The 15,826-nt window shown below is 38.1% G+C and overlaps 2 protein-coding genes and 1 long non-coding RNA gene across 3 annotated transcripts; 2 read left to right on the top strand and 1 right to left on the bottom strand.

Moving 5' to 3' along the window:
- The first annotated feature begins 4,604 nt into the window (after positions 1 to 4,604).
- Positions 4,605 to 5,751, top strand: LOC122672621 (lichenase-like). Its single transcript, XM_043870082.1, has 2 exons — positions 4,605 to 4,864; positions 5,059 to 5,751. Exons 1-2 carry the CDS (start codon positions 4,692 to 4,694, stop codon positions 5,741 to 5,743), a joined length of 858 nt encoding a protein of 285 aa, XP_043726017.1. The 5' UTR covers positions 4,605 to 4,691; the 3' UTR covers positions 5,744 to 5,751.
- Positions 4,646 to 14,356, bottom strand: LOC122672622. Its single transcript, XR_006334443.1, has 2 exons — positions 14,240 to 14,356; positions 4,646 to 4,848 (listed from the first exon to the last, which is right to left on the bottom strand). It is a non-coding gene; the product is annotated as an uncharacterized LOC122672622 (long non-coding RNA).
- LOC122672620 (glucan endo-1,3-beta-glucosidase-like) lies at positions 13,736 to 14,998 on the top strand. The gene is made up of 2 exons (XM_043870081.1): positions 13,736 to 13,900; positions 13,988 to 14,998. Exons 1-2 carry the CDS (start codon positions 13,801 to 13,803, stop codon positions 14,938 to 14,940), a joined length of 1,053 nt encoding a protein of 350 aa, XP_043726016.1. The 5' UTR covers positions 13,736 to 13,800; the 3' UTR covers positions 14,941 to 14,998.
- Positions 14,999 to 15,826: the final 828 nt, after the last annotated feature.

The raw sequence follows: 15,826 nt of genomic DNA, 5'->3' as shown, positions 1-15,826 counted from the left end.
TCATTGAAAATATAAGCATTTTTTTTTTCTTGTCTGACACTTCATTTTTTAAATGCTAAATAATGGAAATTCCTGGCACAAATATCTAGCACAGTCGGAGCATTTCAACCTTGATGCTTTCGGAGATTACATAGGTCATTTCCTTTGATTTTCAGTCATGGTTTCAGTTTTCTTTGGATTTCCTTTTAATTTTAGAATTGTTGGTTTATATTAATTTTGGGACTAAGTTTCTCTCCACCCAAAGAGGACGGTTCACCCACCATCCTAGGGTTCACAAACCCCTATAGGGTTTTAGTATGTTCCCAAAATGCCCTCTTGATACCCCCTCCCGCCTTCTCCCGCTCCGCGATGAATGGAATCCCATTCACTTTGGATGGAGGAAAACTCGGTCCTTAATTTTGTATGATAGTTAAATTTCATTAGTTTGGTATATATAGTTAATTTCTTGAAAAAAAATTCTTCGAGGTGGGTTAACTGAAATCTAGCATGTCCATTGAGAGTTTTTGATTATTTTATGGCTTGTGCATTTTACTTTGACTATTGATTTATCTTTCTTGTTTTCTAGTTCAATTTGAGTAGTTAATATTCTCATTTTACAGACTTGTTTATCAGTAATTTAGTGTTCTGTTTTTGAAATTTTTATGTCCATTCAAGTGCCAGTTAGGGAGATATTCACACTTTCTATAGATGAATGGGCATGCTGGGGTAGAAACCTGGTGGGTTGGTGTTTCCCACCTTTCAACTGACCTGATAACTTGAACTGCTCTGTCTTAAGGTTAGCACATTTGGGGGGGGGGGGTTAAATTTAGGGTCATATATGTATCCTTAACCTTAATCCAAGTGACAACTCGATGGTGCATCTCTATGGGTCCTTGCATGGTAAATGCCATCATAGCTGGTGATGTTTAGACTTGTCACCACCTGCGATACAGAAAATGTGGGTGGGTCCATGTTATAAAGGACACCATACCTACCTTATTGTTCAAGTTTGAGTCATGACTCATGAACAATTGGGGGAAAAACCTCATAAATGAGTTCAATGCGAAAAAGTTGAAGAAATGTCTCTAGATTCCATTGCAGTGAAATTTGGCCTATAACTTTTAAAAGCTTTTGGTTGAGTATGGGCTGTGTTGGGGCTGAGATAAGAATTTGCATTCCTAACTAGAACATTAATAAAATTATTAGTAATAAGTATTGAATTTATTAGTTATGCACTATATAACCTTCTGGGGCAAGGGTTCATGCGCACCTGTTGAAGGAACCCTCTCCCACATGCCCACTTCAACTGCCAATAACTGCCACATGGCAGCAGTTTTGAAAGTGCCCAAATATGGTCTAGATCTTTTCCAGAACGTCACCTAGTCATGTTCTAAATTTCAGACCAACTTGATCTCCATGTGAAACTATTTGAACAGCAAGGACTGTACTCCAATAGCATAGGAAGACCCCTTATGTTGTAGGTCATTTGGTCGGTATAAGCCAACAAATTTGACTAGTTGCCTGTCCAAGGAGTTCCCCATTAATCCAACGGTCATTAATGCCAAATAATCCTGTCCATGAGGCATAAAAGTAGTAGCATGGGAATGGGTTTCAAGAGCGGATATGTAAGAACCCTTTTTTTCTTACTGTTCCAGGGAGATTTTTTCTGAAAAATGGGTTGTTATTGGGGTCATAATCGTTTGTGACTTTCCTAGAAGTGACAACATTATCTTCTTTCTCCTTGGAAACACCATGAAACCTTAGTACCTTAACAATCATTAACCTTGAATTAAGAAGCCTAAGCCTTAAAATACAAAGTCTGAACCTAGAATTTGGCGACTGTTGAACCCCAACTGTGAACTTGTTCCCCTCAAAACATCACCGGAGTTTGCAGAGGTTGTTAGAAACCAAGAAAGGAAGACATTGATGGATAGAGGAACAGGGAGAGAGATTAGTGGGATGCCACCTCCATTGCTGTTGCCACAGTTGCCATCATTATTGTTGCAACCTGCAACTGCTGCCGAAGACTTGAAGGAGAGGACTCGGAGGAGGAGAATATGGAGATTTTAAGATGACATATTTACCCCTACATTAAAAGTTTGTAGAAGATGTACCAAAGGGTAAATGTCTTGTTATATTAGAGAAATTAAGAAACCCTTGTGACTTTAATAATTTTCCAAAGTATACAGATAATGTATATTTACTTATTAGAGTGATTTTCCTTGACTGCCCGTCCACTGTGGAATCTTTGGACAGGCACTTAGTTCCGCCACATGCAGTCAAATGGGACTGAAATCGTGTCCAGGTAGTGATTCTGGGGTCTGCTGTTCACATGTCATGTTTCAGCGTAAATGGAGTTGGCTAAGTGGAATAATATAGCATTGAAAGATTCAGGACTATTGAGAGGGTGCATGCCAATACGTGATCATTCTCTATATATCAATGCCTGGAATTGCCACGTTGCCCTTCCAGGTTGCACGATCAAGTGTGCAGTAAGGAACTTTGCAGACTAGGAAAAAAATTTCCAGTACTTTTTCTAAAGGGTTGCTTCCTCTTTGTACCTGTTGCAGCTGAAATCTGACCCGATGATGTGGACGTCCTGCAAAATGATAAAAGACACTGAAGAGACCTGGTGCGGACTTCGAGGGGGACTCCCGATGCATAAGTCAGACCTGAGCAACATATAATCATTTGTGGAGGGAGTACGAAAAGAGCGTTTTTGAGTTGCCTGGATTTTTTCCAACCACTTATCTTAAGCTTTATCTTCATATTCATAGGAGGAGAGGCGGTGGAGGAGTCCCTTTCTTTGTAATGGGGCGCTCTCTCAATAACAGATGTGTGATGAGAGAGCTTTGAATCCTTTGACGGTTGAGAGTTTAAGTAGTCTTCTGCCACGTGTCGATCATCTACTGGAGGGGTATTTTTTATGTATATCAGTACCAAAACTAAATATTTTAATCCATAGACATGAAAATATGTTTTCAATTATTGCATTAATTTATATTTAAAGGTTATTATGTACACATATTGGGCCTGACAATCTGCTGGTAAATCATTTTTGTTGTTTAGTGCTAGCTTTCTGTGACTTATCATTTTTATGTGGTAGAAATTGTGAAAACATTACTTAACTAAATTGAAAAAACAAACTATCAACTTTACCACAGTGGTATTCCGAGTCCTGAGTGACAAACTCAAGCTTTCATAATGAGAGTGATTCTGGATAGAGGAGGTCCCAACTCAATTCAAGTCATGGAAGCTGTTTTGCTCAAAGTGACTACACAGTTCTTCTTCCCTGGTCAAGCTGATGGAGCCCAATTTGTGTCATGATTTTTTTAAACCAGGTAAGGAACTTGGACCAGAAAGCCTAGGAGCTTGTCTGGAACTGAAACTTATAGTAAGACCTGCCAAATTAGTTTACATCTACGGTGAATGCAGTGAGCAATAAAGGGTTTCTTTTATCATTCAGAAACTGAACAATGATCTTGTGACCAAGTGGTCACTGGTTCGAGTCTGGAAAAAAGTCTCTCTGTGAAAGCAGGGGTAAGGCTGTGTACATTATGAGCCTCCCTAGACCCTGCAGTGGCAGGAGCCTTGTGCACTGAGTATGCCCTTTTTTAAACTGAACAATGATCTCATCTCAGGATGCCCTGAAGAATCTGATTATCTTGACTGAGTCCTCCATAATGCACGATTGGAGTAAGTGGTGGGCATTATCAATACAATAAATAGAAGACTAAGACCTCATTCCATGTAGAATTGAAGGGAAATTGTAGAACCAAGTGGCCTCATTCTGCCAGCAACATCAATTTGTCCTTGGAGACTTTCTATAAGGAAGCAGTTGTTTCCAAGGGCCATTGGCTTAATTGTTCTACCACCAATCCATAAAATCTGACTTCTATGCTTTTACCAAGTCAGTCAGGTCTTTGCTATTGTTTTTTTTTGACAAGGAAGTCTTCGCTATTGTAGTATAGGAATTAATTATTTAATTCCAATTATTTGTCCCACATGACCATAATTTGTTTGCAAAGTATATTTCAATGTAGACTTTGATTTAATTACGAAACTCATTCTTATCCAACTAAGGGAATAAAATCTTGCCATATCTCACATACCTTGATGGGAGTTTGCATTACTATCTTTATAAATAGGACTCTAGGTCCTCCCTTTGTCTCAAGGGTTATCATATCGATACCATCATTGAGAAACATTGACGGAGAAGAAGAGGGAGAAACCTAGAAGTTCCAATGGTGAACGGTATATATTATTTCTCTCTCTATTGTTTGTGATTCATGAACGCAAAGACAACATTCAATTTTATGTTTGTGTGAATAAGGATTCAAATCCAACATGTGATATCAAAGATATGGTTTTGCCATTGCGTTCTTGAGCCGATTTATTGCTGGTTTAATGTTTTGATTATTGTGATAATCCCTCTACCTTTGGCTGTCAGCAAACTCAGAGACAGATTTCCCACTTGAAATCTCTTTATTGAGGCTTCTTCCTTTTTTTTCTTCTTTTCATTACTATCACTTCACTTTTCAATGAAAATGACATAGTTGTTACTTCACTCTCTCCTCCATTCAAAACCAACCTAGTTTTTTTCTCAATCTAATGCAGGTGCACAAATAGGCGTTTGTTATGGATCACTAGGTAACAATTTACCATCTCCACGGGAAGTTGTGAATCTTTATAAATCATCAAACATTGGAAGAATGAGGCTTTATGCTCCAAATGATGCAGCTCTCCAAGCCCTTAGAGACTCCAACATTGAACTCATCTTGGATGTCCCAAACGATCAGCTTCAAGGCATAGCAAGTAGTACTAACACTGCAAATAATTGGGTACAAAGGAACGTAAAAGCCTACTCACCTAGTGTCAAATTCAGGTATTAATCATACGGATTTTCCTTATAACTTGATTCAGCTGTAGGGATATGCCGTTGTTTATTGTGGAGTTTACTCCATCTTTTGCTTCTGTTTTTTTTTTTTTCTTTCTTTCTTCCATTTTTTTGGGGGAAAGAGTTCCTGGGCTTTGTTGAATATATTAACCATTCATCCGAAAAAAAAAAATTTAATTTAGGTATATTGCCGTCGGCAATGAAGTACTTCCCAGCGACGGCGACGGCAAAGCTCAGTTTGTTCTCCCTGCAATGCGAAATATACAAAGTGCAATTGCATCAGCTGGTCTACAAAACCAAATCAAAGTGTCAACGGCAACTTATTCTCCAATCCTAACAAACACTTACCCTCCATCCCATGGTGCCTTCAGAGACGATGTGAAGTCCTTTATAGACCCAATTATAAGATTCCTTGCTAGCAATGGTGCACCACTTCTTGCTAATGTGTATCCTTACTTCAGTTACAAAGATAACCAACGTGACATCCAGCTTCCCTATGCCTTGTTTACTTCTCCATCAGTTGTGGTTCCAGATGGTGGACGAGGGTACCAAAACCTTTTTCATGCTATGGTTGATGCTTTCTACTCTGCTCTTGAGAAGAATGGTGGTGGTTCTGTTGAGCTAGTTGTATCAGAGACTGGTTGGCCAACTGAAGGACATGTTGGGACCTCGGTGCAAAATGCACAAACTTACAATTCAAAACTGATTCAACATGTGAAGAATGGTACTCCTAAAAGGCCTGGAAGACCTATAGAGACTTATATCTTTGCCATGTTTGATGAGAACCAAAAGACTCCAGAGCTGGAGAAACATTGGGGTCTTTTCTCTCCCAACAAACAACCCAAATATCAAATCAGCTTCTCTTAAGATTGATAATGGGAAGCTTATCATCTTAAAATAAGAGTTAAATACTCATGTCTGTCTGTTCAACCTAAGTTTGAAACGTCTAGTAAAATAATACTCTCTGACGTAGAGAAGATCTCTAAAGAATTCCTAAATCGGGAGTACTAATTTGTCGGCGTTTACTTCTGAGAGCTGTAACTTTTGACTCAGGTAGAGTTACAGGAGCTATAATATCTTTTTGGGAATGTCAGCAATGTCGGATTTCTGAAGTTTAAGGGGTCAAATTCCATCATTTAAGGGGTGTACCGGGCTTTTGAAGTTTTGTGTGCGATTTAAAAGTTTTAGGTTCTTACTTTATTTTTTCTATATTAGTTCGTTTCCGTTTCCCTTTGTAATCCGACCTCCTTAAATAAGTATAGTTTTGGATGAAATAAAGTATCTTAAAGTTTATGATCTAAATTGTTTTGTTTGCTCTTCTTCCCCATCGGAATTAGGGTTTTTCTTTACCTTGATGATTTGAGGGTCGTGAGTGAATGGATCTAGCCCCCATACTTCTTACTGGGTCACTCTCTGCCACTATTCCAAGTATATATCTATAAGATCATAGAAGTTATTAATTATACGAAAGGGTATAACTTGTCTTGAATTAAAGATTGGATATAAAATTTTGACCCATTCATGGAAAGAGTCAAGGTTCACATTCCTCGGGGCTGTGATTTTGATATAATGGTCTATTTATTTGTTATTTGACGAGGTTTTTGATTATGACTGAACATCATTTGAAAAAGGTGAGACCAGAAAAACAAAATACAAGAAAAATAGTTTTAGAGTATAACTTGTGCTTAAGTGATGATATGGGTTTATAAAGATACACAAAATTGTAATATTCCTGTATTTTGCTTCAATGATGTGATAGAAAATTGGAATTCTTTGAGAACTTAAAAAGGAAAAGTTTTCATATACGGTTGTGTAATCTCTCACAAAGAGTTGGAAAAGTCATAAATCCCCATTCATTAATTAATGCCTTGAAACTCCCACTCTCTTTCATACACGGTTTACACGACCGTGTATAAAATCTTTCCCCAACTTAAAAAGATGAAAAGATAGTGGAAGCAAAACAATCAATTTGGTTATCCGCATAGCATTAAATTGAAGTTAATAGCTAGCTTGTATAAGAGAGTTAAGAATCTGCATTTTCCTCCCAAGAGAAATCGAAAGATTGGGAATTCGCAAATACAAAAAGAAAAACCCCAATTCATCTTCATCTGAAAAGAAATATGAAAATCCAGTGGAACCATGTGTGTGTGTGTGTGTGTGTGTGTGTGTGTGTGTGTTGGGGGGGGGGGAGCGGGGGGAACTGCTGCCCCATGGAAAGCTCATTCTATGGTCTTGCTCGGCCCAATTTCCCAGTTCCTCTAATAGGGGGGGGGGGGAGAGTGGAACCCACCCAGACAGGGGTAGGGTGGTCGTTTCAGCCCCCCCTCTTGTTAGAGGAACTGGGGAACTGGGCCGAGCAGGGAATTGGAGGGGATAAAGATCCCAGGCAAGATCCTTCATATCTCCTTTTGTTTTACGACGCCAACTTGAAAGGTATAGTTAACACTCTTGACTCGTGAGGTGAAAATATACAATATTACATTGGACTTTAGATTGAATTATTGAAAAGTTAAATATTGTATTACCATTGCCAAACAAGAACGCAATGGTCATTTTACTCTTTAATTTTTGTGGGTTTTTATCATAAGGGCATTTTGGTCATTAGATTCTTTGAAACTAACGTCTAACGTCCCAGACTAACGGACTGGACTAAAGTGCTATAAAGTTTGGAAAGTAGGGGTGCATTTGAAATTAGTGAAAGTTCAAGGGTGCATTTGTACATTTGGGCAATTTGAGGGGGCATTTGAAGAAAACACAAAAAAAAAATTACCCCAACTCGTCGAGATCTTGTTGAGATTTCAGCCCAACTCGATTTTTGGCCAGGGCGAAGCCTGTACCGAAATTGAGTCCTTGAACCTTGGTCTATGCATTTGAGGGGATAGTTCAATGGTTGTGTTGAGTGTTCAGGACATCAACAGGTGAACTGGAAGGTGAACCTGTTGAGAGAAAAAGTTTTTGAGTCCACTGATTTACCCTCTCTCTCAGTGGCTGTCACTGTTCAACACAACCCAGATCATTCTTTATATATATCAATGGTTGGAATTGCCACATTGCCCTTCCAAGTTGCACTACCAAGTGTGCAGTAAGGGGCTTTGCAGACCAAGAAAAACTTTCCCAGTACTTATTCTAAATGATTGTCCTCTTTTCCAAACTAAATATTTTAATTCATAGACTTGAAAATATGTTTTCATTTATTCTATTAATTTATGAGATAAAGTTCTTTGCAATGGGGGCGCAAGGTGTGCTCATACAAATGGGAGGTGAGCGAAATGATCAGTCTGTTCTCCTGAATGACTCAAACCCCATCCCTATCCCACCCCATATGTCTGGGCGCAATCTGCACCAAGATGCGCTCCTAGACAGAAAACGTGCACCCTTAATTTATACTAAAGGTTATCATGTACGCATATGGGGCCAGACAATCTGCTAGTAAATCATTTTGTTGTTTAGTGCTAGTTTTTTGTGACTTCATTTTTATGTATTAGAAATTGTGAAACCAAACTGTCTATTCCGAGTCCTGAATGACAAACTCAAGCTTTCATAGTGAGAGTGACTCTCTGGAAAGAAGAGGTCCCAGCTTCTTAGGCACTGTAGTTGAGACATGAGCCATGGGTTCTCAAAATTAAATTAAATTTATCTTGATTGGTTGGGTCCCATCTCATGGCCATCTGTTTATTGGCTTCATGTGGACTAGAAGAAAAGGTTTGATTTAATGATTTGGATTTCTCTCTATTTTCTCATTGATGATGCTTTTATTCACTCAATTCAAGTCATGGAAGCTGTTCTGCTCAAATTGACTACACAATTCTTCTTCCCTGGTCATGCTGATGGACCGCAATCTGCGTCATGATTTTTTCTAACCAGGTAAGGAATTTGGACTACTCGACAGCTTAGGAGTTTGTCCAGAACTGAAACCTATAGCAAATGCTGCCAAATTAGTTTACAATTATGGTGAATACAGTGAGCAATGAAGGGTTTCTTTATTCAGAAGGTGAACAATGATCTCATCTTGTAGGAATAAAACAAGATGGGCTGCAAGTACAACACTAGAAATATAATAAATAAACAGTAAATACAAGACTTATCTGATCGGTATGGCAGATAGTATAGCACCGTGAGAAAGAAGTACACCAATACAAATCCTCTTGTATAATCGGAACAGTAAATGGTAGAGTTGAGTCGCATCAAATGATGCTCTCGTTAAAGTTTTTAGATGCCCCAAATCTATAGTCCGGGTTGACCATGCATCTATACCTCCAAGATAAAATAACTCTTTAATCACATAGGTTGCAGTTCCCAAATGTGATTACAAAGGGAGTCTAAAAGCTATATTCACTAATTCATCGACATTGACCGTCTACGGTGGATAAGAAATTAAAATTGCCTCTAAAGATGTTTTCAAAACCAATGTTAGAGAATGAGCAAAACCTCCTCTCTTTATATTGGAAAGGAAGAAACACCACTAAAGAATGTCTCCAAAAGATATACCCCAAATTAATCATGTTTTTTTCTATAAGTGTTATTTATTAATGACTCAAACAAATCTTTCAATAGGCACCCATTGGCTATTTAAGTGTCTATTAAGAAAGGACTTAACCTTTACCATATCCAACAAAAACGTATTTTGAATCATTAATTTTAAAAACAAATAAAATTTCAACACATCTCAGGATATCCCAAAGAAGTTGATTATCTTGACTGAGTCCTCCACTATTAACTTCAGATTGGAATATGTGGTGGGCTGGTGGGCAGTAAGCAGCACTATCAATACAATGAAGAGAGGACTAAGAGGGCTAAGAGGACTAAGAGGACTAAGAAGACTAAGAACCCATTCCATGTAGAATTGAAGGGAAATTGTAGAACCAAGTGGCTTCGCTCTGCCCTCAACATCAATTTGTCACTGGGGAGTTTCTATAGAGAAGCAATTGTTTCCAAGGGCCACTGACTTAATTTTTCTATCACCAACCCATAAAGTCTAACTTCTAATGCTTTTTCCAAGTCAATCAGGCCTTTGCCAGTGTAATGCAAAGTACTATTCACAATGTCTGTGAATAGGTCGTGAGGTTGTGTGATCCTTCTCTGTGACACACTTATTATCCAGACAGATGCAATTACCTTTTTCCCACAACGTCACAGGTTATGGTACTATGCTACTACGTGGTTTACTAAAATTGCCTACTATGTGAACCTACCCAAGTAGTTTATCTTGAAGGTTAGTACTATTGTAAATCTTCTTTGGGTGAATGCAATATTACATTTTGAGTTTCAAGATTTTTTAGTAGGCCTGTAAACGGATCGGATTCGGCTCAGATACGGATCGGATGTAATCGGATTCGGATATTTCTTGGTCGAATTCGGATACCTCCAAACGAATTCGGATGGATTCGGATTCGGATCAAATTTGGATTTTTGATCATCTGTTTACACCTCTGCCTTGTGTAACCCGAACCTTCCTCTCCCTAATGGATACAATTCACTCTCAATCCATAGTTTTAGATCATGATTCTCTTTTCCTCAAATTCTAGAACCTGTTGAATCTTCAAAAACCCTCAAGATCATTATTTACTTAATTTTTTATAATTAAGTATTCGGATTCGAATTTTTATCAGAGTATTTGGATTTTTTTCCGGATTTCTCTAAACGAATTCGGATGCTCCGAAACGGATACGGATGCGGATCGAATTCGGATTTTCGATTATCCATTTACAACCCTACTTTTTAGTATTGCAGACGTTAGGTTTGTAAATCCTGTTTATATTCTTCAAGGGAGAAAGAATACTACTTGGTTGCTTACAGTGCACGGCTCTTGCACCTAGACACAGGACCGTGTGAAATGACTGCCCCACCTCCATGGAAAGATGGAAATTCCTAGGGACATGGCGGTCATTTCGCAACAACTGTGTCTAGGCATAGGGACCACGCACCACACATCATCAGGTAATATTCTCTTTCCCATTCTTTAAATATATCTTTTGTTGACCATCAGTCAAAAAAATTTGGGGGTGGGGGGGTGGTGGTTGTAAGATTTTAGGTTGAATGATTGAAAGTGTGTGGATATACACACAGACACACCCCAATGCATACATATACACAAATAATCTACCCACAAAATTTCATATTGCTTTCATAGTATTATTAAACATAAAAGCTCTGTTTGGTTGTAAGGGACATACAAATATTTCTATGGGAATTGAAATATTTTTTATAGGAAAAGTCAATTTCGGCGTTTGATTGCAATGGAAATGCAAATATTTTCTCTTCATGTCTCTTCTCTTGACTTCCCTGTAACCAAACGGAGCCAAAGGAAAATCAGTTTCAAAGCACTCAATATCTGCAAAATACCTTAATTTCCTCGACGAAAAAAGAAAATCTGAACTGAGTGGAAGGTAACCCAATCGACATGTATAACACTTATGATTATGTGATTACATTGCCATATGGAAGAGAGGCTAAATCTTTTTGCTGTGTGACTCACCTTGTAGACCATGTTGGGGGTATGATGTCTTGTATTCCATCATTTGCAGTATGGGGTTGATTCCGAAGGGCCTTTAGTCATGGCCGAAGGCCCCAAGGCTTCTAGGTCCAAAAAAATTTGCAGCGAGGGATCTTTTTTTGTAATGGAATCTGAGAGGGGTGTGAGGACAAACGACTATAATCCTATTTTCCATTGATAGTGAAATAGATCTCATCTTACCATGAATGTATGCAATCTTGCCAAACCATGCATGCAAATCCTTGCGTACATTGTGTGATTGTTTGTTTCTGATTTTCGTTCTTTTCTACATCGTTATTACATTTTGGAATCAACTACAGTAGATAAAAAAAAAAATAATAATAATAATTTAAAGTTCCACTTGCATTTATTGAAAAGATTAGTAAAATCTGACTTCATATATTTTCTGGTAGACCTTGAATCTTTTGTGGTTGAGATGGAAGCATAAAGCAAGTTATATTGTTATATAAATTTGGGAGAGGGATGGTAGACTAACACCCTTTGTGTCTATCTTTCTCGATCTTCTTCCTATAAAATGACTCCCTTACCTCTCGAAAGGAGGAAGAGAAAGATAGACACATAAGGTACGTGCTAGCATATCCAGCTTTTTCCTTATAAATTATTAGAGAAAAGTTTGTTGGTTAACAGAGCTGCGATGGGACATCGTATTCTATAGTAATAGACTATGTAAATGGAATAAAATACGAATCCAATGTATATGAACTGACAAAAATGCTCCACACACTCCTGATTTTATATCCAAAATGCTCCCTTCATCGTGATTGTTCTGATCGTTGATCCTTCATCCTTTTGTTTTATAGAAAAAGATTTATCTTGGAATTGTATTTGTGAGGCATATATATAGGTCTATCGCTATCAAAAAAATTTAGATTTTTACGCAAAGTGTAATTAACTTCTTCACAACAAACAATTAAGCTTTAATGAGTCGATCATGTTCTGATAAACATGAGGATAGAGCTCAGGATGTTGACACCCTGATCTTGTTGAACTACAAGTCATGGTCAAAGGCACTGTGTGACCCTCCTTCCTTCACGGTCGACCGCACATGTATATTAGTATATTCGTTAGGCAATTCGATCCGGCTGCATGCTTAAAAAGGATGAAATGCTTTTTGAGAAATGACTTCTTATGATTCAGTTCTGGCATATATTGCAATAGCAAAATGGGGTATGGCCTATATTGAAATCTATTTCTCCACTGCATATCTTGGTTTACTTAATCAAACAAATAAGAACAATTGCAATTATTATTGAATGGACTGGCCTCTGATTACCTTAATCCCCCCCCCCCCCCACCCCTCCCCTCCCCTCCCCTTTCCCTAGCTACTCTCTCCCTTCCATGGGGTAAGCTTGTTTTTTTTTGTGTGAATAAATAAATATATTAAACCCCAAAAGAAGGGGAAAAAAGGAATGTCACAAGGTAAAGGTGCCACCAGGAGGCACTAGGGCTTGGAAATACAAAGAGAAAACATTAGGAACAAAAACATCAACCCACAAGGAGTGCGAGATAAAATTGGATTGTCCCAATAAAGAAAATAATGATTAATAACAAGTTCATGCATAGTGTGATTTTCCAATAAACCAAGTGAAGAAAATAATGGGCAAACCTAAAATGGTGACTCTTGGTTCAAACTCTGAATCTTCCACTTTTGAGAGAAACCCACTAAGGAGGCTGCAAGCTAGTCCTAAATATGATGAAATGATTTTACCTCATCAATTAATTGGACTAAACCTTAGTCATTTAGTTCATTTGTTGGTTCACTGGGTTCAAAATGTTTGGATTAACTATTCTGTGAGTTTCAGGATGTAGAGAAGGGGGGGGGGGATATCCTCATATCCAATAATCCAAACATAAACCAACCGACTAAACTGGTCACAGGCTTTACTGGTTTGGCCCATTGCACCTGTTCGGTATATGTAAGTCATCTTTAATGTTAAACTGGGAGGGACCATCTAAATTGAAGTCTCTCCCTTCCTGTCTCTCTCAGTTTTTTGGACTAAGTTTCTCTTCACCACTGGATGAATGGAAAGCAACAATCTTAGGGGATTCACAAACCCTTCCTAAGTTTTATTATCTTTCCAAAAAACCCTCCTAATAACCTTCTTTGCTCTCTCGATCCCATTTACCGTGGCTGAAGGGAAACTCGATCCCTTTATTTATTTATTTTTTTTGAGGTTATTGGTATAGGAAACGACAAACTAAAAGGAAATTAAAGGCCCCCAAAGACTTATCAACTTGAATAAGGAAAAATTGTTTGGCATAGAATCTTCCTGGTGTCTTCATAGTTTGCCTTAAGAGTCATGGTAGGAGACATGGAAGTTCTTCTCTTCCTATATATATATATAAGAGGCCTAAATGGTGGTGATGAGATGCATCTGACAAATCTAAGGTTCTCTTCATCACCACTATCATGGCTACATTCTCTGCAACAACAAACAATAGCCCTCCAGTTGCTGCCACAATACTCTTGCTTCTCTTTGGGCTACTAATGGGTAGCCTAGACATTACAGGTCTGTGTAGCAAAATTAAGGGTCTCTAGCTTAATTGTGTTTAATGTAAACCTCATTTTCTAAGCTTTTCTCAATCTAATAATGCAGGTGCACAAACAGGGGTTTGCTATGGAACACTAGGCAACAATTTACCATCTCCACAAGAAGTTGTGAATCTTTACAAATCATCAAACATTGGAAGAATGAGGCTTTATGCTCCAAACGATGGAGCTCTCCAAGCCCTTAGAGATTCCAACATTGAACTCATCTTGGGTGTTCCAAATGATCAACTTCAAGCCATAGCAAGTAGTACTAATACTGCAAATGATTGGGTGCAAAAGAACATAAAACCCTACTTACCCAGTGTCAAATTCAAGTACATCGCCGTCGGTAACGAAGTACTTCCCAGCGACGGCGACGGCAAAGCTCAGTATGTTCTCCCTGCAATGCGAAATATCCAAAGTGTAATTACATCAGCTGGTCTACAAAATCAAATCAAAGTCTCAACAGCTACTTATTCTGCAATCCTTGGAAACACTTATCCTCCATCCCATGGTGTCTTCAAAGACGATGCCAAGTCGTTTATAGACCCAATTATAAGCTTCCTTGCTAGCAATGGTGCACCACTTCTTGCTAATGTCTATCCTTACATCAGTTACAAAGATGACCAACGAAACATCCAGCTTTCCTATGCCTTGTTTACTTCTCCATCAGTTGTCGTTCAAGATGATGGAAAAGGTTACCAAAACCTTTTTGATGCTTTGGTTGATGCTTTATACTCAGCTCTTGAGAAAGATGGTGGTGGTTCTGTTGAGATAGTTGTATCAGAGAGTGGTTGGCCAACTGAAGGAGATGTTGGGACTTCAGTGCAAAATGCACAAACTTACAACTCCAAATTGATTCAACGTGTGAAGAATGGTACTCCTAAAAGGCCTGGAAGACCTATAGAGACTTATATCTTTGCCATGTTTGATGAGAACCAAAAGACTCCAGAACTGGAGAAACATTGGGGTCTTTTCTCTCCCAACAAACAACCCAAATATCAAATCAGCTTCTCTTAAGCTTTTGATAATGGGAAGCAGTAAGAGGGAGTCTTGCTTTCTTTCTATGGTTTAATTTTCATCTTTAAATAAGAGTTAATTACTCATGTATGTATCTTCAACTGAGGTATAAAACCTCTAGTAAAATAATACTCTCTCGTTATCAGGAGTCTTTTTTAGGGATATTGCAGGAGAATTCCACAAGGTAATTCAATGTCTCCTTATCTTTTTTCCTTATTTTTTTTTTCTTATTTTTTTTCCTTAATGCGAATATGGTGAAAACCCATCTTGATATCATGTAAAATTTTCATTCCAAAAGTTCGAACTATTAGGTGGAGAGACTTTCAAATATATAAGGTGGCGGTAGGCTAATTAATATCCGATATGAGATTAAACTTTCAGCATCTGTTGATGTAAACATTGACACTCTCTTTTCTTAACAATTCAAACTTTTGGATGAAATGATAGGGAACATGGTGTTAAGGAAATGACGCCTAGAATGGCGATTTGTAGAAGAAATACGAAAAACAGAGAAGAACAAATACATACAAACACACAGGATTTACGTGGTTCACCCCCAAGATGGAAGCTACATGCACGACCGAGCAATAGAACGAATTTCACTATTCTCTTGAAATGTTACAAAAAACCTCTTTTACCTTTCTCTCAGATATAAGAACATTATATAGAGAAACCCAACCTTGAAGAAGTAAAAGAATAACCCTAGAATCAGAAATTATCAAATCGGATAGGGATGGATCAAAACATAACATATATCCCATAATATACTGTTTCGAAGATCTTGATGAGCCCACCACAACTCCCCACCTATTGGAGGTAGATATACGTCATTTTTCAACAATTCGAGATCCTTTTGAGGCCGAAATGGCTTCCAAAAATCCTAACC

This window comes from Telopea speciosissima, chromosome 8 (genome assembly GCF_018873765.1).
Source record: "Telopea speciosissima isolate NSW1024214 ecotype Mountain lineage chromosome 8, Tspe_v1, whole genome shotgun sequence".
NCBI lineage: Eukaryota > Viridiplantae > Streptophyta > Magnoliopsida > Proteales > Proteaceae > Telopea > Telopea speciosissima.
This window is presented reverse-complemented; position numbering and strand designations above follow the sequence as displayed.